The sequence below is a fragment of the Sitodiplosis mosellana genome, unplaced genomic scaffold (genome assembly GCF_009176505.1).
Source record: "Sitodiplosis mosellana isolate CC-2019 unplaced genomic scaffold, AAFC_SMos_1.0 Smas_scaffold_30, whole genome shotgun sequence".
Lineage (NCBI taxonomy): Eukaryota > Metazoa > Arthropoda > Insecta > Diptera > Cecidomyiidae > Sitodiplosis > Sitodiplosis mosellana.
Genome location: NW_022595272.1, coordinates 1,139,928 through 1,167,889, shown reverse-complemented (window position 1 = coordinate 1,167,889; position 27,962 = coordinate 1,139,928). Strand labels below are relative to the sequence as shown.

Here is a 27,962-nt window from a genome sequence, read left to right as displayed (position 1 = left end):
AACAAAAGACAGCAATTGAGATAATTTCATTATTTTATTCGAATTTTTTTTCCAACATCTTAAACTATTATCAGCAGTAGGTAAAAACCGTTGCATGCCTCATTGGCTATATTGGTGTACATGCTTTATTTTCGAATGTATTCAACATATAAATCACACTTATTGTACGAATTCTTAAAAAAAATAAAAAACTGGTCTAATAGATAATAGTATAACGATTTCGTTCAGAAAATTTAGTTTCAAAATGGCAAATGTTTTAAATCTTGGGAATCAATTCGGCAAACTAATCTCACACATATTTTGAAAGTATTTCTAACGAGAGTCTATCTGTGGTTAGAATTGATGATGATAATGGAGCTTAGTACTTTGGCAGCATTGAATAACGTGGTGGAGTGTTCCAAACGGCTGTCGATCGACGGCGTGAAATCGGTGTGTTCATTGGGAAGATTTCTAATGAGTTCACGGTTTCAGGACCCGAGTCAAATAGCTTGTCGATCACTTTTGTCCTGACTTTCGTTTGATCAATAACAATTGCAATGCGATTATTGTATAGGCTCCAGTATGGTTTTTTTGTATCAGTCAATTCGACGTCGATCTCTTCGTCAGTCGGATCGTCTGTTTGTAATGCATCAAAACCATACTCTGACTCATTGCTTGCAATTGAACTATCTAATACAATCACACTCTTCGACACCACTGGACTGTCCAATACATTGACGAGCTCAGACAACGATGATGTCGACGAGTCTTTTGAACGATGGCTTTTCGAAGAAAACTCTAATTGCTTCGAAGCAATTTTCTTCAGAGTCAGTTTCGTTCCATCAGACTCTGGTTTCCACGAGTTTGGTTTTGCCCTTTTTGGATGTGCCTCACTAATTGATTCCTTTTCGTCATGTTTACTTTGTTTCTGATATAATTGATTAAAATTTCGTTTTGTTTTCGTTCCAGAATTGTTGTTTTTGTCCTAGAAGTGAGGTGAATAATTCAAAAAAGTGTCAATATGCCATCGTTTTCTTGAAGAGAAAAAAAAAACAGTGGTTCGATTTTTTTCAAACACTTACTTTCATTGGCTGTTTTGTGTTCAATATTTCTGCATCCTCCGGAACGATTTGCAAACTTTTCGGCTTAAAATATTTTCTCTGCAGAAAAATCACATGCAAATAGAATTAAAATATCATTTTTAAGATAAAAAAAAAAAATGCAGAATGAAATTTATTCGCTAACTTACAATTTCGAACGTTGCCTTTTCTTTCGCCTTTCTTACGGGTCTTTTACGCAACGATGAATGTGATGAATCTTTGGACATTTCTAAAAACTTTTGAGAAAAATCTTCAATTATAACGGCCAGCGACAATTCATTGTTGAGAACGGTTTTTTTTTAAATTTTGATTTAATGAAACTCAGAAGTTATAGAGAAGTATGACATTAACTCATTTAAATTCACTGTTCACTGTTCGCCATTGTGATTCAATGTGTTTCAAACGATGTTAATGTAGCAAAATTTTGTTTTTTTTCTTTAATTCAGTTTTTCTTTCGATTTATTTACCTTGAAATAAATTACCAGAAATATTTACGTTCACCGCCGTTTAACTGAATCCAACACTTGCAATGGATTCTTCCAAATGTTGACAAATAATTTGAAATCACAGAATGCACGGTAAGACAACAGACGCCAACAACGAACTATACTGAATTTGTTTTGGTTGTTCTGTGTGTGAGCGAAACTCATCTGTCAAAGTTTGTGCGCCAAAATGATAGGGTGCGTCCTTACGTTCGTGTGTCATTAGATGTACACATTTTTGTCTTGTGAACATCATTCTTCATAACAAATGAGTGTTCATTTATCACAAAGCGCGTTACTCAAAAACCATTTATCCGTGTATTGATGCTCTTCACTCTGTTTGATAAATGAAATATTAATTTTTCGCACAATGGAATGTATCTTTACACATTCAACGTAAATATGTTGAGCTATGAGTAGGCGTTTATTTCTACATTATGTTGGTTTCGTGTGCCAGTTGAAGCTATTTCAATAGGTAAAATTGCGTGGATGAAAAAAAAAGAAGTTCTTCATTGCAATAAGGTCGATATAAATAAAGAAGAATTGAAATAATACAACGGAGATAAGAATAAATTTCATGGAATGTGGAGCTGATATGTGCTGTGTGGATGGGATAAGAATGGGAGAATTATTGGAATTGTGAAACAAGCAGATGGTTGGTCAATATAATACGTTCAGCACCCAAGCACATGGTGTTTGGTTTCTCCTTAAGCAGCCAGCGATAACAGTGAATTGTTATTATCTGTGTCGGAGAAGCTCGGGTGAGCGAACGATGGCTGGAAAGATAGCAGTAACATGCGTAGTTGCACTGGAATGTAAATAATGTTATAGGGGAGTGATTTACAGCAACACGCAGCACGCATCCACTTCCAGTCGATTCGTTGCATGGAAAATCGTGGTCCATTCGCTCCAACTCTCAGATTCAATGCTCTTGCACGGTTCCAACAGTGATAGCAGTGTTCAGTTTATCAACAACAAGGCAAACATATGGATCATTGCGAATTTATGTCTTGTGCTCGCTCAAAATCGTATCGTTTACGAGACAAACAATTGCCAATTGAATCAATAGTGAATACGTGATTCAAGCAGAAAAAAAAATCTCTCATTGTGTGCAATCTGTAACTCGTACATTGGACTTTTGTCATTATTTTGCTTCTAACACGTTATGATTCCGTCGCTAACATTTTTTTTTTTAGAATGTGCTATTATATCGCCCATTAAGAGATACATACGGTGATTTATTAAGTCTGACAAAGAACAAAGTTTATATATCTTTTCATTTTGCAACGGATGTTCATTCAGTTGCCAGCGAAATAAAAAAAAAGTGAGTGAGACGTGTGTCTGTCTACGCTGATGAAATCATTGTTTTCTGACAACGCGAGCCATTTATTTGCAAAAAATCTTTACGGAGAGTGTAATAAAATTCATCGTTCGTTTTGGGTGTAAATTTATGATCATTTTTGCATTGTAAATTTTTTTGTTCGTTAAAACGGTGAATTTTCATAAAGTTTATATTTGCAATATACGTGAAAAAGGCTGTATAACGCTCCATTTTATGCGAAATTTAAGAAACTTATACTGATTCATCTACACATTATAACAACTGAGAGCTGTTCGGAGCAATTGAGGCGCAAAAGATAAACGAGCGAAAATTTTAGCGTTAAACGTAAGTAAGAAGATAAAATCGTTTTAGGGATGTCTGCATATACACCCGAAACCATTTGACTTCCCTTTTTTCTCCATTTTGTATTTGTTATTTTCTTCTCTTATTTCATCACGATAACATTTTAAACGAATCGCAGCATTAAACTCTCAGTACTGTTATCGAATACATTTTGTTAAAATCATGGTAAAGTTTACACCAATATTGCTTTTTGGGGAACAATTTACCTAATGGATACGTTAGATGGCAAATTGCAAGCATATCACTTCCGGCGCACTCTCAACCCAACATATTTCGATGGCAGAACAATTCCAACACTATCGCCGACCGAAATTGTGTGGTTAAAAGCTATTTGCACATAGTTGACGAGATGCAAAAACATCTTCCAAACCAAATGTTGGCGTGATTCCCAATGGTTTTAAATTCAGTCGATTTTTTTTTTTTCACTGAGCAAACCCTTTTTCTACGAAAATACTATAAAAAACAAATCTGAAGAAAGGATATCAGAAGAAAAAACTCTCATCATTTTTTCAACTTTTTATATTTTAACATACCGAGGGAACTGATGGGAAAAAAGTGTACTGATATTTCTATTTCGATTATATTGCTTTCGATTTCCTGAAGAAAAAAATACAGTGAAGAAAATTACGATGTTCTCGGATAGTCGAATCGAACCCATTGGAAAAACTCCGGAATGTGTTTCTATAAGAATCCATTTGCTTGTTTTTTTTTTAGAATTGGAGTTTGATAATGGGAACATAGGAAAAACAGGTCTCTCAGTGGAGTTCCATCGGACATAATGTGTATCGATCCATGCCTAAAAATTAATCACTTTTACCCTACTCAAAGGAATTTTCTCGGTCGATTGATCACACGAAATGTTAATAATCGCTGTAAAGCTTTGCAGTGTGCAAGCAAACTTTTCAAAATGAAGAAATCCGGCCGAAAAGTGCGTGTGAGATGCGTGTATTTCATTTTTTTGGGATTTATTCAGTTCCATTTCGATGCTGAATTTTGTATACAAACGCACACTCGCATACACGTACTTTCTTCGGGTTATTTTCCATCATTTGTGTCATAGACACAAGAATTAAAAGGTTTCCCGTGGGCTTTGTTCATTTCGCATGCTCACTTCGTATCTCTTGTTCCCTTGTTTAGTCACGCACATCTTCGCTATTTTATGGATTTTTTGCTCATTCGCAAACAACATTTTTATTACGTAATACGAACCTCGGCTGTGATGAACCAAGGTAAATTCAGTTGTATACAAAAATAATGAAATTTATAAGACGTTACTTGAGTTGCCAATGTCGCATTTGTATCGAGTTGATTTATAAAACATTCAATAGATAAAACCATAAGGAATTTCTCTCACGGTACACACTTAACTTGGTAATACACTCGCTCACGTTCACAGTGCTCTTTCAACCGTAATCGAGTTTCTGTACAAACAAAATCAAATCAGACTGCTCACTTTCTCTTTTTGGTTTTCAGTGAACATTTAATGCACAACGGCACTTTATTTTAGAAGTATCTGTCTTTTATTGAGAAACAACAAGCAATTACTTAGAGGGAAGACTGTGCTTCCTCCTACAACGTTCTGCATCCTGCATTGAAGTGATGAATCTGTTTGATGTTCATGTTAACATTCCGATAGGAGGTATTTGTGCTCGACTGTGGAAGTTTTCACTATACAGAGATGATAGACGTTTATTTCCAATTTCAACTCCTATTCACTTTACTTTCTCAATTTCGTATAATTCGTCCTGTCATTTCGTTATAATGAAGCAATCAAGTTTACTTTGCAACGAAATCACAATTGAGTAGAGTTTATATTTGCAATTCGAAATCTCAAGTTATTGTGCGTGGTCGAACAAAAGTTAGAGAATGCTGAGGTGTAATTGTGATGTTCCAAATGCGCAAAATGCAGAACAGCCACCGAAAACGTTCTTTAGATCGGATGAAATTTTCGACGATGAACGGTACCGACAACTGATTACCCATTCAACAAGTGACGAACGAGTTAGTTTAGCACAAATAAAAAGCAATGCAAGGAGACATTTTCCTACACACGAACACAAAACCGTGCGAATTTCAAATAGCACAATAGAATGGATCTATCAAACGACCGATAGCGATGACTCTAACACAGATTCCCAGTTTCCGCCTGCCGAAGTCGAGCCAATTTGTGTTGATAAAATCACCATAAATCTTAAAGTGAGCAGAGCGAATGACGCTAACAATGAGAATGCAGTTTAAATAGCCAATCAAGAACACACGCAAGGAAAGGGCACATTCATTTTCACAAAGTTGCATTTTATGAGCATTTGTAATGAATACCATAATAAAAAAGAATTATATTTTAAATTGGTACACTTGGATTTGGTTTTTATTGCAGAATCTTGAAAGCTTATTCTCAACGGCAAAATGAGCGCAGTAGCCGGAGAAAAAATTGCATTTTTATACAAATTTTCATTTCTATTCCTTAGGAACGCAAACATAGTAGCCAGGATATATTGATTCATTTGCAATCAAGCGATTCTTGCAATTTGACTCAATTTTAGTGTATTTTTTCAAAGAAATTTTTTCCATTCAGCCTTTCGAAAGCACGATTACCTTTTTCTGCGTTGGAACCATCTTGGAAATATGAGTGAAAAGAAACTAGACGGCCAACAAAATCCAAATCAGTCACAAAATCCACAAAGTTCAAAACATCCACGCCCGTGTCCAAGGCCGGATTGTGATTGGGCAGACAGTGACGATGACACAACGTGTAATGAATACATTGTTCAAGAGATTACTGTCATTGGCGACAAACCCAGTAAAGTATGTCCAACTGTCACGGACACCGTCCATGAACGGCTACTCGTTTTTGATAAGGGCGAAAAGCTGAACAAGTTAATTGATAGTTTCACTCAGTCGATAAGCGGTGCATTGTTATTGATGGTGAAGAGTGATGAAAGCATTGAATCGCAGGATTCAGCAAAGGGTTCGACTAAAGTTGAAGGTGAAAAAGTGAAGTCGAAATCGAGTGACAAAAAAGAATCCGTTTCAAAAGTGAAGCTGGAAGAGAAAGGACCACAAACTAAACCAGCATCTAAACCCGAAGCAGGCAAAGCTAAAGCTGAACAGAAGTCAAAAGAATCCAAAGAGGCTATCGTTAAGCCCGCTACCGAAATCGATCAAAAGCAAATTGAACCAATAGCTGTTGAACTAACGCAGCCAGTTTTGTCGGATTTGTCGAAAGTTGAGAAAAAAACCGATGATAAAACTGCAACTGTTCCAGCGACGCTCGATAAAAGCAAATCGAAACCTGAAACGAAATCATTAGATGTTGACACGAAACCAGCAATCAAGCCAGTGACGCCAAATTTGGATGTCGATTTGAAGCCCAAAATTGATGTCAAAGAAATTCCAACAACACCCAAGCCGGAAGCAGAAAAGGAGAAAGTCGAAAACAAAACAAAAGTTGCTCCACTTACGACTAATCCTAAAGCTGACGAGAAACCTAAAGAGGCTGTGGCAAAAGTGGCTACTCAGCCTGAAGCACCAAAAAGTGATGGCAAGAGCAAAGATGCTTCGGCTGAACCGGTTGAAATCAAATCGAAACCGGAGGAAACGGTTATCGATGTTGCAGCCAAGCCTGAAGCAGACAAAAAGAAAGCAGATGAAAAACCCAAAGAAGTGGCACCACCAAAGTTACTCAAAGGCGAAGACAAATCCAAAATTGCACATGGTAAATGTAAAGACGAACAAAAACCAAAGGATGAACTGCCGAAAGTTTCTACTTTACCTGATTTGCCAAAAATGGATGAAAAAACGAAAACCGAAGGTAAACCAACTGAAATCGGTAAGCCGACAACGAAATCAGATGTTGTCACGAAGCCAGAGTTAGACAAATCTGAAATGAAAGAGAAACCAAAGAGTGATGATAAGAAGGATAAAACCGATGACAAGCCTGCAGTGACGCCTTCAGCTCCGCCTGAAGACAAAGACAAATCTAAAGTATCTGCCGCTAAAGTTGAAGAAAAACCAAAAGAAGCTGCATCTAAACCGGACAAAGGTATACAATTTATAGAAATACAAAAAAGTAGCACAACTCCATCAATCCGTTATTTAATTTCAAGTTCAAGAAGCAAAGACTGTTGAGAAACCAAAGGACATCAAAGCGGAAGCAGAAAAGTTGAAATTCAAAGACAAATCAAAAGGGACGCCACTTACGACTATTCCAAAAGCTGACGAGAAACCTAAAGAAGCTGTGGCAAAAGCGGCTATTCAGCCGGAGGTACCAAAAAGTGATGGAAAGAGTAAAGATGCTTCGGCCAAACCGGTTGAAATCAAATTGAAACCGGAGGAAAAGGTTTTGGATGTTGCATCCAAGCCTGAAGCAGATAAAAAGAAAGTTGATATAAAGCCAAAAGTCGTAGCGCCACTAGAGCTACCCAAAGACAAATCTAAAGATGTGCCCAAAGTTTCTACTTTACCTGATTCGCCAAAAATGGATGAAAACACAAAAACTGTTCCCGCTAAAGCCGATGAGAGTAAGCCAAAAATCGAAGGAAAACCAACTGAAATTGGTAAGCCGACAACGAAACCAGATGCGATTAAACCAGAAACAGCGAGCAGTCCTAAGGAAGACATCAAAGCAACACCAATTGATTCTGCAGCGAAACCCGCTGTTCTGCCTGGCATGCAGAAATCATCGGATATTGTCACGAAAGCAACCACCAAGCCAGAGACAGACAAATCCGAAGTGAAAGAAAAGGCAAAGGGAGATGATAAGACCGTTGACAAATCTACGGTGACGTCTCCAGCTCTGCCCGAAGATAAAACTAAGGCATCTGCTGCTAAAGTCCAAGAAATAAAGCCAAGAGTTGAAGAAAAGCCAAAAGAAGCTGCATCTAAGCCAGAGAAAGGTAAACAATTTATAAGACAAAAGATAGCAAAACTCCATCAAATCGCTATTTAATTTTAAGTTCAAGAAACGAAGACTGTTGAGAAACCAAAGGACACCAAGCCGGAAGCAGAAAAGTCGAAAGTCGAAGACAAAGCAAAAGCTACTCCGCTTACGACTATTCCAAAAGTTGATGACAAAAAAGCTGACGAGAAACCTAAAGAAGCCGTGGCAAAAGCGATTACTCAGCCTGAGGCACCAAAAAGTGTTGACAAAAGTAAAGACGCTTCAGCTAAGCCAGTTGAAGTTAAATCGACGCCAGAGAAACAGATTTTGGACGTTGCAACCAAGCCTGCAGCAGAAAAACAGAAAGTTGATGAGAAACCAAAAGAGCCGCTCAAATCTGTTTCCAAACCGGATGCAGCCAAACCGCAAACTGACGAAAAGTCAAAGGATATTTCGCCAAAGTCTGAGAAGAAAGCGGATGAAAAACCCAAAGATGTAGCGTCAAAACCATCCATTTTGCCTAATTTAACGGCAAAAGGAGAAGACAAATCTAAAAATGTGCCCTCCAAAGTTGATAGTAGTAAGTCAATAGAGTCTAAACCTACAGTCAAGCCAGAAGTAGAAAAAATAAAACAAGAACCACTAAAATCAACGACAGAGGAAAAGCCAAAGGCTGAGAGCAAGGAGAAATCAACTGATGTTCCAACGAAACCTGCAGCAATACCAGATAAAGCAAAAGATGCAAAAGATATTTCTGTTCAACCTGTCAAGCTTGAAGAAAAGACGCCAAAAACGGAAGAAAAGTCAAAGGAAAAACCGTCACCGCTACCATTATTATCGAAAGCCGAAGAGAAAATTAAAACGGCAGCTTCCACGAAATCTGATGAAACAAAAGCGACAGCTGAAATGAAGCCGTTAGTTTCAGCAAGTGAGCCTGCAGTCAAACCAGTAACGGAAACACCAAAAGTTGCTGAAAAACCAAAAGACGCAGCGATCAAACCTGAGACAGCGGCCAAAAGAGATGAGAAACCGAGTAAAACATCTGCAGCTGAAACTGAAGATAAGAGTGATGAAGACATTCATGCAATTGTTTGCAATATCATGAGTGGAGTAGATAAATTATTCGCTGCATATTTTTGAACGAACAATGCGTCCCAAAAGTGTATTTTTTCCATTCGGCCTATAAAGATGTAAAGTTAGTCGCTATCGTTGTTTTTATTCGCATTTCCAACTCGCTTTTTTCAGTTACATTCAATTCTTCACATATTCAATGCTTTCAAGAACAATGTTATCATAAAAAGAAAAACCGTCGACTGAATACATGTTCTTGTTGTCTTTGAGACTTTGCAGAGAGTAAGTTAGATGAGGAAAAAAAAATCAATGAAAACATATCCGCAGGCATGAAGACTTTACATTTCTTTTCTTGAAATTCCTAACGAGAATCATACCATTCCACCCAGTATTGATGCTCATGTCAACGAACAAAGTGTTTTTTGCTACCCTCAAAAACAGTCAATATAAAAGAAATGGCTGCGGTCCTACGGACTTAAGTTGAACCACATAAAATTATACAAAGTTTGTGGGTAATTCCAACACGCCCATTCGAAAAGTTATATTTAGAAAACAATTTAATAGGTGAAATAAAATGACACACAAAAACGAATGCGAAAAAGAGCGTGACTTTTTGCCTATGACGTAGAATCTTCTGTTGCATATCGTAAATATCTCAAGTCAAAAGTAAATCAGACCCGTAATTTCTATTTGGAAACAATATTTCGAGGCTTAATATTCCAGACACGCTTTGATGATCCGTAGCAACATGGAAAAATACTTGGTTTCTGTGGAAATGACTCTATGAAAAAATGATTTATACAGAAAAAGTAGGCGCCTTTGAAAATCGTTAATTATCTTTGTTTACATTTTTTGTCCATGCCATTGATGACACTTCTGAATAGTTGAACGAGCTTTTTTTTTCCATCACACGCAAACAGCTTGAAACACATTAACTGGAACAAAGCATCAACAACTGGGGAAAAAAGGTACGAGTGTTTTTCATCCGAATTACCGAACGAAATTAACCATCCGTACCCACGTCAAAGTATATTCGTTCAACTCACAAAAAATTGCGTATGTATGTAGAGATTTCCGCGCGAAAAGATGGTTCCATCAAGTGGATCTAGCTACAAAGTATGTGCTTAAAATGTGCTTCTTTCTTCTGGGCCCTCTCCACATCCACTTGAATTTAATGTACACTCATTTACACACACGCGCGCGCATACCAAAAGACCTTCGAAAAAGCAAATCTTGCCATTCGGTATCATAGACAACACATTTGACTATGTTCCCGTAGGCACTTCTGCTCTCGCATGCTCCTTTTACGCATTTGATACGGATTTCTCTTTCTACCTACTTTATGGATTTTTCCATCGTTGTTTTCAGCATTTGCGATTATTGCAACCATTTCCATGGAAAGAAAACATTATTTGGTTCACCAGATTTTGTCTGTATTTCTAATGCTTTAGGTGCGGCCGTCGTTGCCACCAGAAAATTCGGATTTTTACATCGCGATGGTAACACCAAGCATTCAAGTGACAAAACAATAATGAAGCATTCACGCTACACGGGCTGATGGTGCTGATGCTTTTGCACCATAAAGCACAATGTTTTTTGGGCCTGAATAAAGATACGCTCAATTCTCATACGGATCAAATATACAATCCAGCGATTGAGCCATTTTTCGGGCGAATGTTTACTGTTTAACGACACTTTTGTTCGATTTCATAATATTTATGTTTTATTGGCGAATAGCAAACATTTGGATCGAATTGAAATTGCTTCCTTTCGGTAATATCCGCAGGGACATGAATCCGTTTATTGTTCATTTCAGATTTCATTACATTTGAAATGCAATCGATATTTTATTTTCACTGTTCAGAAACAATGGAATAAATTCTATTGTGGAAAATCTTTCATGTTCATTCTACCCAAATACACAAAGCGACCGAGTGAAAAACAAACAGGAACTATGAAAAATTTGCAATAAAATGCTCTATTGTTCATGGTTTTGGAATTTATGCGAAAATGAATCGGAATATGAATTGTGGCAATTGTGATATTGACATTTTTAGTCAAAGTACCTCTTCAAAGAAGTCAAAGAGAACAAACGCTTTTTGCTCCGGAGAAGGTATTCAATCGGGACCGGTACAAACGACTGTGCCCAAGCATAACAAACGATTGGCGATTTGATTTAACAACGTTTAAAAACGAATTGAAAATTTCTGAGACCAATCAAGGGAGAACGATGTGCCGTCTTCAAATCAATTGCCGCAGCAAAATCTCAAGTACAGTTCGTCGAGTCGACATCGACCCAAACAAAAGGCCGACGCAACCAAATCGTTATATGTATTGTTGAGCTAACATTAAACTTGGGTTTACGAGCGACAGACGTGAGCTGACGGCCCAATCGATCCTAACACATTGAATTAAAATTAATGAACAATCATCAAATTGGAGCGAGTGCTCTTGGATGATGATGATGATGAGGTACTGAATATTTTACACGAAATCATAATAAGTAACAGCTTGTCGAAGCAAACCCATCAGGGATCGTGAGTTATTTTCTTTAATCGACGGCAACAAAGTTGAGTCTGTGCCAAATTATTGTGCGGTTGTGACCAAATCTAAGGCATCCGAAATGAATAAAACATTGAGCGTAGGAGAAGTGGTTGTCCGAGATAATAATTCATTTCTCAGTTCAACAAGTGACAAATGGCCAAGTTCACGTTAAAATGAAAACACTGACGAAGATAACGTGCCGACGGAAATGAAGATAACGCACGATGGCCATATTTCGAGCACCACATGCGGCGACCAATACATCAAATGAAGAGATGAGCAAAGGAAATGCTGACCAAAGGTTGACGCAAGCAAACAAGGGCTTCGAGCGAATGTCTCTATGAGTTGACACACCATTGTAAGACATTGAAATGGAGAACGATGAAGATACTCTGACAATTGTTGCAAATTTTATGTCTGATATTGATAATCCGTAACATATAGTGAATAGACTGTATTGAAGCAAGTTTTCGAAAGCTTAGTTAGTTAGAACTTTGTTCGTTCTGCAAAACACCATTCATTACTACTTTTTCTTGCATTTACATTTATTGTCGTTGTTATTTCGGAATTTATTTTCGAAAACCAGAGGCAGTGAAATAAATGCACTCAAAGTTAAATTTCATTTAAAAATATTTTGAAAACTTCATCATATGCTTTTTGCTATGGAATTTTCCATCTTTATTATTCAAACAAACGAGAAGTTCTCTTATTTTCATCGGAACAACTTCATTTTATGTTGAGCGACTTTCGTATGTTATTTCTCTCTTGTAAACGTTCCACAATTTGGTCGATCAAATGAAGTCTGATTACGTCAAATTCTCGTCTAACGAAGCCATAAATAATATAAGATAGCTCGTCCTTGGGCCGATTTCTCGGAATTCAAAAGCAATTTTGATAAATAACGATAAATATTGCTTTGAACCAAACAAAATCTCTCAATTTGATTTTCCGCAATTTTGAAATTTGCTGAAAATACGAAGCCCAAGGTACTTGACATAACGAACAAAATTACGGTCGATATTAATTTTCCACTGACTTCCGTTCGTAGAAATTGGTGTACAATTCGAGTGCCTCGTATATGATATGGTAAAAGTTAATTGCTTCATCTGTTTGGACCGTCATAAAAGGAAATGTTTCCAGTGGGAAAAAATTTGGTCAAATGTGGTTTACTGAGGCCGCCATGCATGTCGCATGGATAGAAAAGGAAATTTTTTAAGCTCACGGCTACTTCGAGATAATACTACTCGTGTGTTGCTGCTGCTGCTTCTCCTACTCAAGTTTATTCTGTGTTTACTCTTTGCATTTGAGGTGATCCATTAATTTTCGCTCATTACGTAAATTTCATTAAATATGGACCGAATATGTTGTGCTAGAAGCGGATGGAATGTGGTTACGTTGAGCGCACGTGAGCAAGAATTTCCGCAAATGTTGTGCTGCTTGTAAATTACGTGTGGTTTCAGTTGACAATAAAAATAAGAGCTAACCACAAAACTGAATGTAATGTGTTTGTAAATATGCTGTTGATAGACTGTGAAACACGCCGATAAAACGAAAACAACGTACAGCGGGTCGATCTGTGGGATTTCCTGCTGCACAAACAAATGGAAAACAAGCTTGAGTCAATATGTCTATTTTCGAATATCCGACGAGCAGAAGTCAGCATTGCGCTTTTGCTTCGGCATTTTCAAAATGTAAAACCGTTCCATTCGGTAAAGCTAATCTCAAGCCCCAGCACACAAGCACCATCCAAGCATTTAAATTCATTATTCTAGCGAGTATTTACATAATAAGCTCTAATCCATTGAAATGAAAATGACTTCTTTGCATTGACGTTGACTCTCGTATGGAATCACGACACACGCGCGTGCCCTCGCACTCTCCCATCTGGGATGTCAAGCAGACGTTGTTTAAGTTTATCTTGGCTTAAATTTTTCATACACCCATGCATTTCCAGCGAGATGAAGTGAATTTAAAGCGATGCCGAGGCCATGGAATAATGCGTGTCATGATGTGTGCACAAACATAACGATTTTGTTCTAACAACTTATCGCTAAATTTTCATGCATTCAACGAATTTTCATCGCTGTGAAATTAAATAAATAAACTGTTCAACCGCATAAAACATTTAAAAGTGACGCAAAAGTCGTGCAAAATGTTGGAATGAGGTCGAGTTTGTCGGCTTTATGTTAACGAAAAAACCAAGTTTTGCCATTACTTTAATCTATGCAAACCGAGAAGAACAAACATCCACAGTGTTACCGAACGAAGAAAGGAATGAGTATGCCGAATCAATTATGAATTTATGAAGCTAATGTCATGTTGCTGTATTGTGTTTCAGTGTATTTATGAGACTAACCTATTTGCTCCACTCATCTTCCGCATACACAATTTCTGCTACGCCTGTGCTGTGCCTGCTCACACTTAGCCATTATTCTTCTGACGTTATATTATTATATCCACAAGAGATTAATATATTTTGTGCAAAAGCGTCTGCTTTTGTTCTACGCGCCGCATACACATAATACCTCCGCCCGGTAAACGTCGACAAATCATCCGTATTTTATCTGAGAGCTAATGTGCTGGAATAAATTCGGCTCTATTATTTATTATTTATCAATAAATCATTGTGCTGACACATCAGCGCCATATCTTCACACCGACGAGCATCGCACATTAAAAATTCGGCAAAAAATATCCAAAGCTCTTGAAACTTTCAAGCAACAACACATCTTCATTGCGTTAACAATCGAACGTCATAAATAAAGCCAGCGAATTCATGGCACATTCTTTGCCCATGATAAATTCATATTATGGGCTTTTAGGCTATATGTCTATATTTTTACCATACTCTGTCGCAAATTATAGATCGCCAGAGTGGGAATATGAGAATAATGAACACACATAGACCAATTTATTGCATTTCCAATGAAGTTATTTAAGTCCGAATATTGGGTTGCGGCCATTCATTAGTTTTAATAAGTGGTGTATCATGCATGTACATAAAATTTTCATTTTAATTATAGTTTAATTAGTTCATTAAATAGCACTTCGTATGCGACATACACTCATATATTATTCGATCAATTTATGCGGTATGTGTGTGTGTCTGGTTTCAATCGAACCCTCTTATGTATTCGAAGCGATGCGAGGCAATAAAGCCATTATATATATTTCAGATAGATGTTATACATTGGGTACGGCACACGAACTGCTTTCAACATGTCTGTTCTACGGAAATCGATTGCGTACATCTTCATCGGACTCTGTTATTTCCTCTTCAGTGCTAAAACTATTGACGGCCGTGTTGCGGGCAAAGTAGGCGGTAGCGGAGGCAACTATTACAGTGGTGAGTTTTTACATAACATTTTATGCGATATAAAGTTTTTCTAGTGTGGAAATGAAAAGAAATATCACCCTTCACATCGTTATCATTCACAGCTGAACTTGATTTCAAATCGCATTTATTTGTTTCGGGCAAATATTTTGTAACCAAATGTTGGGTCCCATTTTTTTTCGATCGGATTTTATGTTTTTCAGATAGAGAGAGAATACGAGAATCTCGGAGAATTCATGTGAAAAATTGCAAATTGATCAAACAAAATTCATATATGCACTGCACACACACACATGGTTTATGGGCGAACATGTGCGATAGTCGAAGGAATCAATCATGCCTGTCATAACTTCCAATTTATAGTCTGAATGCCACACATAATATCCATGTTGCCACAGAAAATGTACGTACAGATGTTGAATCAAATGTAGCTGAGAGCAACACATTTCACGTTTTACATCCGCCTTTAATAGTGAATTGAATGACTGTATAATGCTTTTCTATGTTGTATAGTATGTGCCGAGAGTAAACTTGTTTGCGAAATTCCCAATATTTGCATATTTATTCGTGGCTCGAAGCTTGATACAAGCTGTGCGCTGAAACGCTCGTTTCATTATGTGAACCATTTCGAGGATATACGCGACGACTGTCGCTGAGATAAATTCGTTGACGCTAAGCACGTTGATGAGCAGCATCCACACGGTTAATTCACTTTCATCATGGAAATTGAATTTTATCCCGAAAAAGAAGACAAAAACGGTAAAATGTCATTCGTTATAAAAATTATTGACAAAATCGGTCTTGAAACAAACACATGCGCAAGGTGTCGATTGGTGTGGTGGGTCATCAATATATTCAAAGCTCTGATCTCAAAGTCTGAAGCGTCGTTTTTTTTCTCATCGTTCCTCTTTTGCTCGATTTTCACAGTTTGACTTTTGCTCTCGACCTTTGGTCATGACTGGAGAACAGGGCTAAAAAATGCACCTATGTGGTTTACTCGTGTGCATACAGATATTGAAAAAGTTTGTTAGATGTAATAAAAATCTGCACACAAACTTTGATAACATGACATATTGGATGAATTTGGTTTTAATGCAATGGATTCGATGAAAAGTCCGTTTAAAATTGAAAAATTGTGTTGCAATTGCAACTTGCAATAAAAAGAATGTTGAACACTCATTTCAAGCACTTTCTAAGTACCTCTTGCCGTGTCATATGCCATAAGCGTTTTACATGGCAGTTTGTGACAGCACATACTTGGTCGCAGCAACAATGAAACAACACCAATTGAAGGAATAAATTCACAGCTTTTATGAAGAGTTTTCCGTTCTTGCAGATGGATTCGGTGTTGATGCTCTCAAGTGATTCGAGAAGAAGCGTTTTCTTGACAAAACTTTTAAAACGGTATTGTTCATCTATTGAATTTAATAACTCAAGTTTTAACGATTTACCTCAGAGCACATGGATGGTAACTATATAGTTATTTCAATTTTATCCCTATCTTATTCTCGAACTTATCTTATTGAATCGATGAGAAATTCAACACATTGCAAAATATAATTTGCGCACATCCCAAGAACTGAACTCATTTTCGCATCAATACAATTGGCATATCAATTCGCAATGGGCGCGTTTCGTGCAATTTAAAATTTTCTTCTGTAAGTTGAACTTTATTTCCGTGAAACGACACTGTGAATCGATTGTTTAAATTTGATCTGAAGTTGTTTGAGAAGTTTCGCATCTCTATTTATTTGAATGCAACAACATTACAGAAGAAGAAAAAAAACGACGGAAATCAAAGTTTTCGAATTCCGCTCGGAATTTATTTCAGCAGATGTGCAAATAATGAGAAAAATGACTAGAATGACGTTTGGTTTGGCGCCATCTGCAAGTGGGAAGTATTTTGCAATACAAATACGTTCTATTGTTGCTGTCATTGGTTAATGTCATTGATAGTTGGCAGTATATTTATAAAGAAGTTTTATAGTTCAGCGTGTACCGTCAAGATGTCGCTTAAATATAGCATAAACATGTGCTCCATATAAAAACATAGGCAAATTTTATCATTGGTGCAAATGACGTAAAAAGTTGGGCATAGCAAAGTGATAAGCCGAGTAGCGAAGAAGAAAAACGATTTCCATCAATAGAGAAATGGCAATAAAATGAAAAAACTTTTGCTTGTTTCCTATAAAATGAGCCAATGAGCCAAAGAGCTCAAGAATCAGGATTCTTTTGCGATGATATGAACCTTGAGAAAACTACCGTAAAATATAAAAGCATTGCGATTGCAGGATTTATGGACGGAAGAACAAAATGTTAGTATTATCGAAATGAAATGTTTGATTATCCATTTCGATTCTGGATGAACAATGTTCGTATCTTGTTTCGTTTACAAGAAAAATACACATTCTTTTGGGTTTCTCGGTTTTCCTTTGGTTACGGTATACCAAGCACGAAAGAATACATCAATGTTTTATAACCGTTACTAATATGGAGCACATGTTTAAATGGAACGTGAATTTTCGAGAAGGATTGAAAGATTCACGTTGAAAAAAGTTGCACGTGTTCGAATGAATGCTGTAAACAAAAAACCCAATACATTGTTTACAATAAATTTGTACCTCAATCCATATGGGTCAAATGGAAGCATTGCAAGACTGAAAGCTGAACCCAAGCTCATAAGTTATAAAAGCGATTAACCCGGGATAAATTGGCACTAATCTAACTGCACATAGTGTTTGTGATAAGCTGATTTCGGTTCGGGTTTTCCACAACATCGGAATGTTGAACGCATAAATAATCATAAACTTTTGCGTCACGTTCTGCTTACGCCATGAGATACGTGTAAGCATGTCGTTGGCTTTTCAATGTCGCATGCAAGTAGTTCGTTTGGGGATTCGAACGAGGAAGGATATTTATTTTATTGATTTAGTTAATGAAACGATTCATTTGCATACTGAATCATTCGGTCAGTTTGACATAGTTGACACACAATTCCATGTCTCTCCACGGAGAGATGTCGAAGATCATGTTAATATCACGAGGAAATTGCATTCATTTAATCGGATTTGTTTTGTTTTTGTCTCTTTCCCAGGAAAATCGTACAGTGGCATCAACGATGAACTTATTATGGTCTCAATAGGAATGGCCATAGTCATTGCTGTACTCATCACACTGGCGCTATGCTATATAGCACGTGAGAAATGCCAAAAACATCGCGAGTACTACGTTACTGCATAATTTAAGCACCGAGTCTACGTTTTCTAATCGTCGAGAACGTGACACAGTTTCCCATAAAACCCCAAGCGGCCAATGTGCCATCAACACTATATATACACATATAATATCATCGCCAACAACAAAAACAACGGAGAGTGCATCACGGTCGGACTGACTGTTGTTTCTATTTGGACAGCTATGCTGCTATTCTGTTACGGGAAAATATCCCAAAGTGATATTAAGCATTGTTTCAACGCGATTGCTCAAGAAGCATGCACTTTCATTCAAACGCCCCGTCTTTTTTTGCAGCACGAGATGAACGATCTCGTATGAAAAGTGTATACACTAAAAATAGACGCATCGCGGTCAAGTTTATTCAAATATTCAACGGCTTGTGTTTGCACAAACCAGCACAAACATCGGGCTGAATGCGAGGGAAGCTGCCTGCATATATGATTCAATTCGGACGATTTTGGCTTAAAGTGAAATGTTTAACCATATTACGATTTCAATGCACACAAGCGACAAGTGTAAGCCATGATGAATGCTCTGAAAACCGTTTGAATGTAGTATTTGCTTGTGGCTTCGTTTTTCACACATCGACGATTCATTGGATTGCGAACCAATATGTTCTGTTCGGTTCTGATAGATAGTGTTGCCCACAAAAGTGGTGAGCATGGGAATAAATACATAGATGCATAATATATTGGCATGCGAGTGCATAATATGCACATAAAAAAGAAGAAAAGCACAAGAATAATAACGTAGAGAGAATGAGAGAGAGAGAGAGCATTCATTAGATGGGCGACATACATCGACTACAACATTTCGATAAGACCATTTATTTTCATTGGAGCAAAAATCAATACATATACATGTAATGAAACGGTGTACATTTTTTTCTGTATATTATTCAACAAACAAAAGAGCAGCCATAGGAAAAACGTTCGCACGTTTCAGCTTTTGGCGAAAATCACAGCACGACCATTTTAATTACAAGTTTCTTTTTTTTTCATCAACAATAATTTCCCTTACTATACTGACTGAGTATAGTATACTCTAGGTTTAATGTTTGACGCAATAGAAATAAAAGCTGTTGGCTTACAACCAAATGGATACCAGATAAAATTGAAGCTATGGATTTTCGTCATTAATTTCGCATATTCAGCAATTTCAAGTTGGTCCCTTCACTTGGCTTAATGCTTTTTCGAACCACGCATCTGTCACGGCCTACACATAGCAGCAGCTCTGACTTTGTTTTTGTAATTGAATAATTTTTATTGAGCTAAACGTGGCGAGCGGTGATTTTGGTTGGAAAATTTATGTGCGCACAGTTCAAATGTGCATGTAACTTTCAATCAAGGCCAAATCGAATGGATTTGTTCGATTTTATTTAGAATTTGTATATATCTCTCTCATACTAATGCTTGACTTAATCCGTGATGGCTTTCTATCGAAAGATACTGCATACCAACTGCCCCAAATGAAGGGAGCACCACCATTCAACGTTTAACAGTGAATTGCGTTACGCTGTTTCCTTGAATAGAAATAGCTTCTCCACATTTTCTCTATTTATTCTTTTTATTATCATTGTATCTTCAATTTATTCAACGTCTCGGTACGAGATTCGATGGGAAAAAGAGCATGCTGTTCGTCGCAATGGATTGAAACGGTGACAAAATGTGGAATATATTTCAATGTCAAATCGAACTCGTTTCGCTTATCGTTTCGTCCAGACATCGACGAGTGCTTTTTTCCCTCCTTATTCTTCTTTTAATCCTCTTTGCACCACGTACGACGTGCTACAATCTAGTCGATGTTCAAACAAGACAAGAAAACTCACTTCCAAATACAAAGAGTGTCTCGCAGAACATTCGGAAAACCAAAAAAAAAAAAAATCAGGTTCAAATTGCATTTGACATAAATTTTAAATTCGATTACGGTTTCATGAATCGATGTGAAAACATTGGTTTTCACGGGAAAACTTTCTCGGCCTAGCAGTCTATGCTGCCTTTCTCAGATTTATTCATTGTGAGAGCATATCGACGGATAACCCGTTCTCTACTACCAATAAGATATTGCAGTTGCTGTGCCCCGAAGAAATTTGGATTGATTGCGGTAGCGTTCGGCGAGATGTGTTTTGCAATCAAATCGATTGAGGTCATAGGAGTTTGATACACGCGTTCGAAAATTCTCGGTCGCTGTCTGTCTCTCGAATGTACTTATCGAAACAAGAATCGATGTCGCAAACATGCTTGCAATCAACACAATTCACAAACGAAAAGCACTTTTTCCATCGATTAATATTCCTTAGCGGGAGACTGTGCAACACACAGAGACAGTGCGAGATCGACGACCGCATATATCTGAAATCATAACATGAGAACAAACATGTCGTTGACGTTGTCGCATCCATTGGAATTGGATCCGATGAAAATGTGAGACGAGCAATTAACTGGGTGTGCGCACGAAAATCCAATTAGCGAGATGAGAGAATTTCTAATAACGTGCAAACATCTCATTTCTTTGTAAAATTACGACAAGCGAAAAATGTGGAGAAACTGCATTGCGAGCAACAGAAGAGAACGAAAATAAAAACGGAGCGTCCATCAATTTTAATTAAATGACACCCACCGTACCCACTGAAAATGGTGAAAAAAATTAAAAAACCACCACTAGTTTGAAGCATGAAAACTCATCAGTGTCCTGAGGTCACTTTAAATCCATCTAATAGAGAAAAAACTCTTTTTACTTCTGCTTTTTTTTTCTCCGAGTGGACCAATTTTGTAGAACACCATTGACGACGATGATGACGACAAAAACAGAAAATAAAAGTTGAGAAAAAACACACAACGAACGAAATGATGCAGACAGATGGATGTATTTGAGTTTTACATATTTCAGTAGAAATGAGTTGAGAGTTACCCTCTGATGGTTAAATGAGTCGAGCGAGAAACTATAGAATTTTCCCACAACTTAACGAAAAAAAAAACTTACCGATTAACCAGCAGAGAGGAAAATACGGTGGTTCGCAGAAAAAAAACGTGCACTCGAGTTGTAAAATAGATCTCAATTGTGTGCTACCACACCAAAGAACTTTGAATTGATTTTCACGTTATTCCATACTTTTTATTGTACGAACTTTTTTCCTCTCCCTTGTTCGTTCGCTCGCAATATTTTGAAATGCAGAAGAATAAGTATATTTCCCGTGGTGAAAAATGCTACAACTGCATCTGCCAACCTGATTCGCATAACTTTGCCGTTGGAGCCATGGTTCGCATTTCATCTTCTCACTTGGGCGAATGATAGAGCATTTGGAAACTATTTCATCGATTTTTTGTGCTTTCCCTTGGCTCGCATGCAATGTAGTAATATACATCGCAATGCTTCTGCGAGTACACTACAAAATGTTAACAACAAAGAGGAAAAATGTATGAAATTCCCAATTTACGGGTATGGTCACGATTGAGGTTGCATTCGAATTGTTCGGTTTTTGGTGCGGCGAAATAGAATTCTATTCATATTGTGGTTTTTCAATTGCTTTGGAAATGAGCATTGTTCTAGCGAACTTATTTTACGATCCGCTGATTGATGCCCACCAACATAAAGTGGAAAAAGCGATTCAAAACAGAATGAACCTTTTTAATTCTAAAAGATGAATGAAGCTCTTCTCTGATCTCATATTTCATTTTCGAAAAATACACAGAGAGCTCTGACTGTCAAGCATCAACGGATTTTTGAAATATTTATTGGATTTATTCATGAAGAGTCATCGTTGGTTTTTTGTTGTTATTCAAACAAACAAAGGAATGAAAAAAAAGCTTCAAATTGACGCCAAACCCATTCATCGTTACAGCAAAGAGCTCAACGTGTTCCTTCTTCATTGCAAAAACATTGTGAAAATCCGAGAGAAAAATCCAAATTTTATTAAGTTGATTGTTCGAAAACACTAATTTTACTGGTGAATATAGCTTTTGAAGTGAACCATTTAAAATGCATAATGGATACCGAGTCAAAACATCACGTCAAAAAGCATACACGAAAGCGTACCCATTTCGCGTGTCGTCTGCAGAGCGAACAAAAGCGGACATTCCATCTCAATGAAATTTGAAATGGATATAAAAGTTTTGTTTGCTTAATGCTCAACTACCGCTATCCACATTCGGAAGTATTTCAATTTTTTCGCTCAAGCGATTCAGATGACACAGAAAAACTGAGCGTGAGAGTGTGAGTGAAAATGGGGAAAAAATGGCAAATATAAGCGAAAAGAGAATAATGGATGAGAAAGAGAGAGCGAACAAAATAATGGAAATGTGATACAATTCAATGCTTTGTTGGTTATTTGAATGGTGCATGGGAAAAAAAACGGTTTGTTTTTAGTCAAACTACCGCTTTTTATTCGCCTTCATCTATTATTTAAAATGTTGTACGGACCGGGCAAATACGCTGAATAATTTAGTACAGTTTTTTATGCACTCCCACTAGAAGATACATTTCATCTGTTGTAAATTTTAATTTATGCTAGTCATTTTCTCTCTGACATCGTAATGAGAAACGAAACTCTGTATACACTGTCATAATAATGCGATCGCATATAATTATGCACGAGTTCTTTTGGGACTGGATTTTCTCTCACATTTTTCATGCAACATAATTTTTCCTCGTTCATTCAACGGAATCCTTTTGTCTGTTCGCGCATATTTTGTCATCTGATGAACTTTATTCGAGTGTTAAATGCCGTTACACATCATATGATGTGTGTATGTGTGTGTCAATTATGAGTATCAGCTACTGTCAACATTTAATTTGATTACATAAATTGATGAATCTCATTTGAAGCCATCATTTATAATGATGGCTCGATGCACATTAAATTAACGTACACTCCTGAAATTTTTTTGACACACTCGACGAATTTTTATTTCAATTTCACGATGAAATCGATAGCGAAATTGAATTATTCGTGAAAATAATCATTTTGTTCATTTCATCAAATAATTGAAATGCACAAAAAAGCGATAAAATCGTTTCACGTGTGGTAAACAGGAAATTCAGGAACGCCTGTGTAGAGAGTATTCAATTTTTTGAATATGAATTTCGTTGTGCTGGGAATCGAGGTGATGCGCAATATTTTATTTCAAAAGCTGCAAGCGACAGATGTCTTTTTCTGAATTGTTAATGCGTTATGCTAATGTTGTTGCTTTTTTTTCATTCAGATTTACATGCATATTACATTTCTTTTGTGCAAAAAAAACATTTTCACGGTACTGAGTGTGTATGGTTTGCCTAATATCATCTTCCAAATGATGCTCCGTTTGTTTCGCTTTACAATGGTCTTCAGCGACAAAAAGGAGTTTTCATTTCGGAACCATTGTTTCTTATCATGATGAACCCAAAACTCAAGGACATTATTTACATTAATGCACGTTTGTACAACGCAGGAATGTGTGTTGTGGATATTGATTTTTCTCGTTCTTTTTTTATTGGATTTATTTGTGTTCAACAGAAGATGTCTGTTTCTTGTATGAGCTCATTTAATCGGATGAAAGCTTCAATACACGGTGCATCCATTAAACGAGGTCGATAGGTATTTTTCCACATGATGCCCGGAGAAGCAAAGCTGATTTCATCACACCAACAAATCCAAATTGCAAGTGTTTACCTTGCACTTGTGTGTGTGTGTGTGTGTGTGTGTGTGCGAGTGTATAGTGAATGAAATGTTCGGCCCGATTTGCGGCAAGTAAACTGCAAATATATACTCAACGCAATCAATAATCATTCACACAGATCATCTGTCACAGGATTTACTTTATATACGTATCTTTTTATTCGCTTGAAAACGAATCTCGTTCAGGTGCACAGTGAATTGTGGCAGCTGATTTCAATATGAATGGAAATATGCAGATTTGTATTCCATTAGAGTGTTCGGATTTCAATTCAATAATGTTCCACGTGCCGAGCACACTCCTACAAATGCAAATATTTTCCGCCCCATTGAACTAATCTACAATGATGAATCTTCATCTCTTCACAAACGAAATTTGATGGGGCAAAAATGATAGACGACTAATATTGGCTTAACGAGTTATTAGTCTTTTTGACGCTAGGATTGACTTATTAAACATCGAAATGAACATTCGCGCCATTACGAAAATGTGCTCTCATCAGACAAACACTCCAAGTATTAGTGTGCATATAGTATGAACACAATTCTGAGCTAAAGCGCTGTACATCGATTGTTTTGTAAATTTAATCAAAATTAATTAGAGCTCCAAGCAGTTTAGCAAGTTGTTAGCAACGAGTCTAACGAGCAAAGACTTGCAAATGAAACTGCAAATCGATATGAATGTCGGCATAGCTGATGCTATACAACTTATAACGACCCTAGAATAAAATTCTCTAACAATTCAAATGTGTGCTATAGTCGAACACAAGCTCGCATACCGAATGCCGTCACAATCGATTCTCAGACGAGTGCTCTCAGTATCATCATCGTCATCTTGGTCTACGTATGCAGGCAATAACTTGTTAAAGACGTCTCTAATGAAATTTTATGCGCTGGTAGAGAACTATTCATGTAGAAATTATTACAGCGATAAGAAGCAAGATTTATTTACTTTTTTTTTTGTCGTCGACACTCAGATCACATTGACACTTATGTGCACCAGCCCGACATAAGCCAGACTTATGAGATGGTGAGAAAAGAAAATTCTTCAGGGGAGAGACGAAAACGTAAAAAAAAAAATAAATCGCTGCTGTCAGCAGAACGACAAGCAGACGCACCGTACAAAAAGTTTCAGCCTGAATTATGTTCGTTGAACAAACATTACGAAACTTGTCATACGAAGGATCAACATTTGAATGTGTAATTTTTCAACTTGGCGAACCGATTAAATGCCATGCTTATGGTTTTCTGTTGATGTTGTTGTTTTTGTTATGCGAATAAGCCAAATGGATGACTGGATGGAGTACAAACTGAAGTAATATCGCTGCGGGAGAGAAAAAAATGGAATTTCGGTTTTTAGCATGAAATGTTCCGAAATTGAACATGCTCTGTGTCGAACAATACGAAAATCGACATGTAAGCAACGATTTGTTGGCAAAAACAAATCAAGTCGTCATCAGAATGTGCTTAGCAATGATGGAACGATAAGTAGACAATAGCGTACCGGATAAAGAATTACATTGTCATGTAGTCTCATCAAAAATACAAGGGAAAAGAACGGTTTTCGAATCGCACATCATTTGTATGCATGTCACATGACATTAGGTTGGCTTGCTTGTTCAGCTGGCTTGTGAGTCTGGAGAAATAGAGAAAAAAAAACGGGTTAAGCACGCTGACTTTGGGCAGACGGATTTACTCAATTTAACCAACGATTCGACAGATCTTTCGAAGCTAGATGAAACTCGTTTTTTTTTACACAAAATTCTACGTGCTTAGAAGCAGTTCTTATTTTCAATTTTCATCGAACGACAACAGAGAGGATGTCTGTGTCCATTTTAGGAGTTAGAACGTTACTTGTAACGTTGATTGTCTTGAAAATTCCAATAAAAAGAAACTAATTCAATTGGGGTCTATTTCCTCTCCTCGTTTCTGATCTGACCACACAAATTACGAACATTCACCAAGCTTTTGGCCACTGTTTGCCACATCCAGACGCCACATAAATTTGCTATATCATCGCTTGTGACAGAACCTAACGAAAAGCATTTCCGAAACGGGCGACATGAATGCACGCAAACGCCACAACTTGTCCAATGGCTAATTTAATTTACTACTTTGATTGATTACATTTCCATGTTTTTCCTTCGACTTTATTCGTCTTCTCTTTTTTCTTGCGGTTATATTGACCCATTATTTTCCACCAACCAAAAATTGAATGGTCAGTTGATTCGTTGATTCAATGCCATCGTCCTTCCTCCGCGGTCAAAACTTTTCAACGCAGAAGATGTCGAGATGCGAGCTATAAACTACAAATAAATTTGTTGATTGCAAGTGAAAGATCATGAACATAAATTCTCGCGTAATTTTCCTTCTTACCAAACGCGTTCATCGCTGTGTATATCTTTCAGCTGGAACGGATGTCGACGTTATTTATGATTCTTGGCAAATTTTTATGAATCACACACACAATCGATGTTATTACCCGGTGATTATTCGAAAATGATGATGAAACGCTTTCCACAGCGTTTTTTTATGACCGTCGAATCAAGTTTACGCCATTCGTTGTTTTTTTTTCTCTCGCGGTTGGCTGTTCATTTGGGAAAAAGCATCAAAATCATTGAATCAATTATGCAGTCAGAACATTCACCCAGATTTCCACAGTGATTATTATCCAACGAAAAAAAAAACCCAACCAAACCAGAAGCAAGAAACAATAAACGAACGTTTTTTTCATTCTCAAATCCATTAAATGGATTACAAAATCAATAAAATCGCGTAATCATTATTTAGTAGTACCATACTGTATCCAATTTGAAGAAAAGAGAAAAATGTTACCCCAAAAAAAATTAGATTTTTTCCATCCATCTTTCAAATTTAACAAAACCAAAATAATGGACCAATCAATGTAACCAGTTTTTTTTCGGATTAAGTCAATTTGTGAACATAAATTTGCACCACAAAATCAAATGGAATAGTAATAAATTCCATTTCGAATCCAACTAACACTTGTAGTTTCATGTTTAGAATAGTAGATGATGTTGTACAAAAAAAGAAGAAGCCCCATGTAATCCATTCCAGGGAATATAAATGCATAACCACTTTTCCTCATACCATTATTATTGTGCTCTAATTAATGTATTCCGATTCAGTTCTGTAACTTTGTCAAAGTGCACATAAATTCTGTGTAATTTTGCGTTCAAAACTATTCAGTTCACATTTGTTCGAGTGCCAAAAACTTGTTCATCCACTAAATATGGAGGCCATTCGGCTAAAATATTCGGAGGGTAGCCAAAAACCGTTTTTTCTGCAATTTTGTATTTAATGTTGTTGAGATGAGATTATGAATGAAATTGTGACAGAGAAATTGCACGAAAAGTAATTATATTTTTGTATTCAACGAAGATTCGCCAAGAATCATTTTAACAAGATGAAATGAATCAGTGTGGAATACTTTCGTTGGAATTAAATTGGATTTTTATTTGGTTTCATTTTGTTTGCTTTCTTCGAATCACATCCGAAGACCATAATAATTGGTATGAAAAGTAATTTCAAAGAGATTATTTGAATATAAGATTGAACACGTGTAATAATAATTTATAATAACAATGTAAGTGATCTTATTTTGTTAATGGCAATGTTTAAGAACGATGAATAAATTAGTTGAATCAACTATGTGACCAAAGACCATGTTTTTCTTTTCTTCTTTTATTCGGAGTATTTTTTTAAAAGGAAGTGCTGTTTGTTTGTTCAAAATGTAAGCGATAAAAAAAACTAACAACTTGTGGGTATTGAGAGCTCGGACGACCGAAAAAAAAGATGTATACATATGGAATAAAGTTTTTGGGAAGAACGACCTAAGCAAACAATCGCAAGGGAAAACAAATTCGTTATTACTTCAGTCTGATTCGGATTATGCCCAAGAAAGTAGCAAGTATATTCCCTGCGGCATTGTTTTCTGTTCCATTTCCCAATATTAAATTTAATGCATTGCTTTGCATCAAATTT

The 27,962-nt window shown here is 36.8% G+C and overlaps 4 protein-coding genes across 6 annotated transcripts; 3 read left to right on the top strand and 1 right to left on the bottom strand.

The window, feature by feature from the left end:
* Nucleotides 1-15: 15 nt before the first annotated feature.
* On the bottom strand, nt 16-4,838 carry LOC129569226 (uncharacterized). Of its 2 annotated transcripts, none has more exons than XM_055447881.1 (4): nt 1,547-4,838; nt 1,229-1,315; nt 1,062-1,139; nt 16-964 (listed from the first exon to the last, which is right to left on the bottom strand). In XM_055447881.1, the coding sequence occupies exons 2-4, from the start codon at nt 1,304-1,306 to the stop codon at nt 359-361; spliced, it is 762 nt and encodes a 253-aa protein (XP_055303856.1). In that variant the 5' UTR covers nt 1,307-1,315; nt 1,547-4,838; the 3' UTR covers nt 16-358. The 2 variants fall into 2 exon arrangements, with proteins under 2 accessions (XP_055303856.1, XP_055303855.1); XM_055447880.1 differs by having other exon boundaries at nt 96-964; nt 1,562-1,708.
* On the top strand, nt 3,095-27,639 carry LOC129569233 (uncharacterized). 2 transcript variants are annotated; one of them, XM_055447889.1, is made up of 3 exons: nt 3,095-3,227; nt 14,916-15,085; nt 18,168-27,639. In XM_055447889.1, exons 2-3 carry the CDS (start codon nt 14,920-14,922, stop codon nt 18,311-18,313), a joined length of 312 nt encoding a protein of 103 aa, XP_055303864.1. In that variant the 5' UTR covers nt 3,095-3,227; nt 14,916-14,919; the 3' UTR covers nt 18,314-27,639. The 2 variants fall into 2 exon arrangements, with proteins under 2 accessions (XP_055303864.1, XP_055303865.1); XM_055447890.1 differs by having other exon boundaries at nt 3,105-3,227; nt 14,920-15,085.
* LOC129569290 (uncharacterized) lies at nt 5,765-7,121 on the top strand (the record flags this gene model as incomplete). Its single annotated transcript, XM_055448022.1, has 1 exon — nt 5,765-7,121. A coding segment is annotated over exon 1 (1,251 nt), but the record flags the coding sequence as incomplete, so codon positions are not given.
* On the top strand, nt 7,109-9,317 carry LOC129569216 (neurofilament heavy polypeptide-like). The gene is made up of 3 exons (XM_055447865.1): nt 7,109-7,287; nt 7,352-8,140; nt 8,201-9,317. Exons 1-3 carry the CDS (start codon nt 7,131-7,133, stop codon nt 9,262-9,264), a joined length of 2,010 nt encoding a protein of 669 aa, XP_055303840.1. The 5' UTR covers nt 7,109-7,130; the 3' UTR covers nt 9,265-9,317.
* Nucleotides 27,640-27,962: the final 323 nt, after the last annotated feature.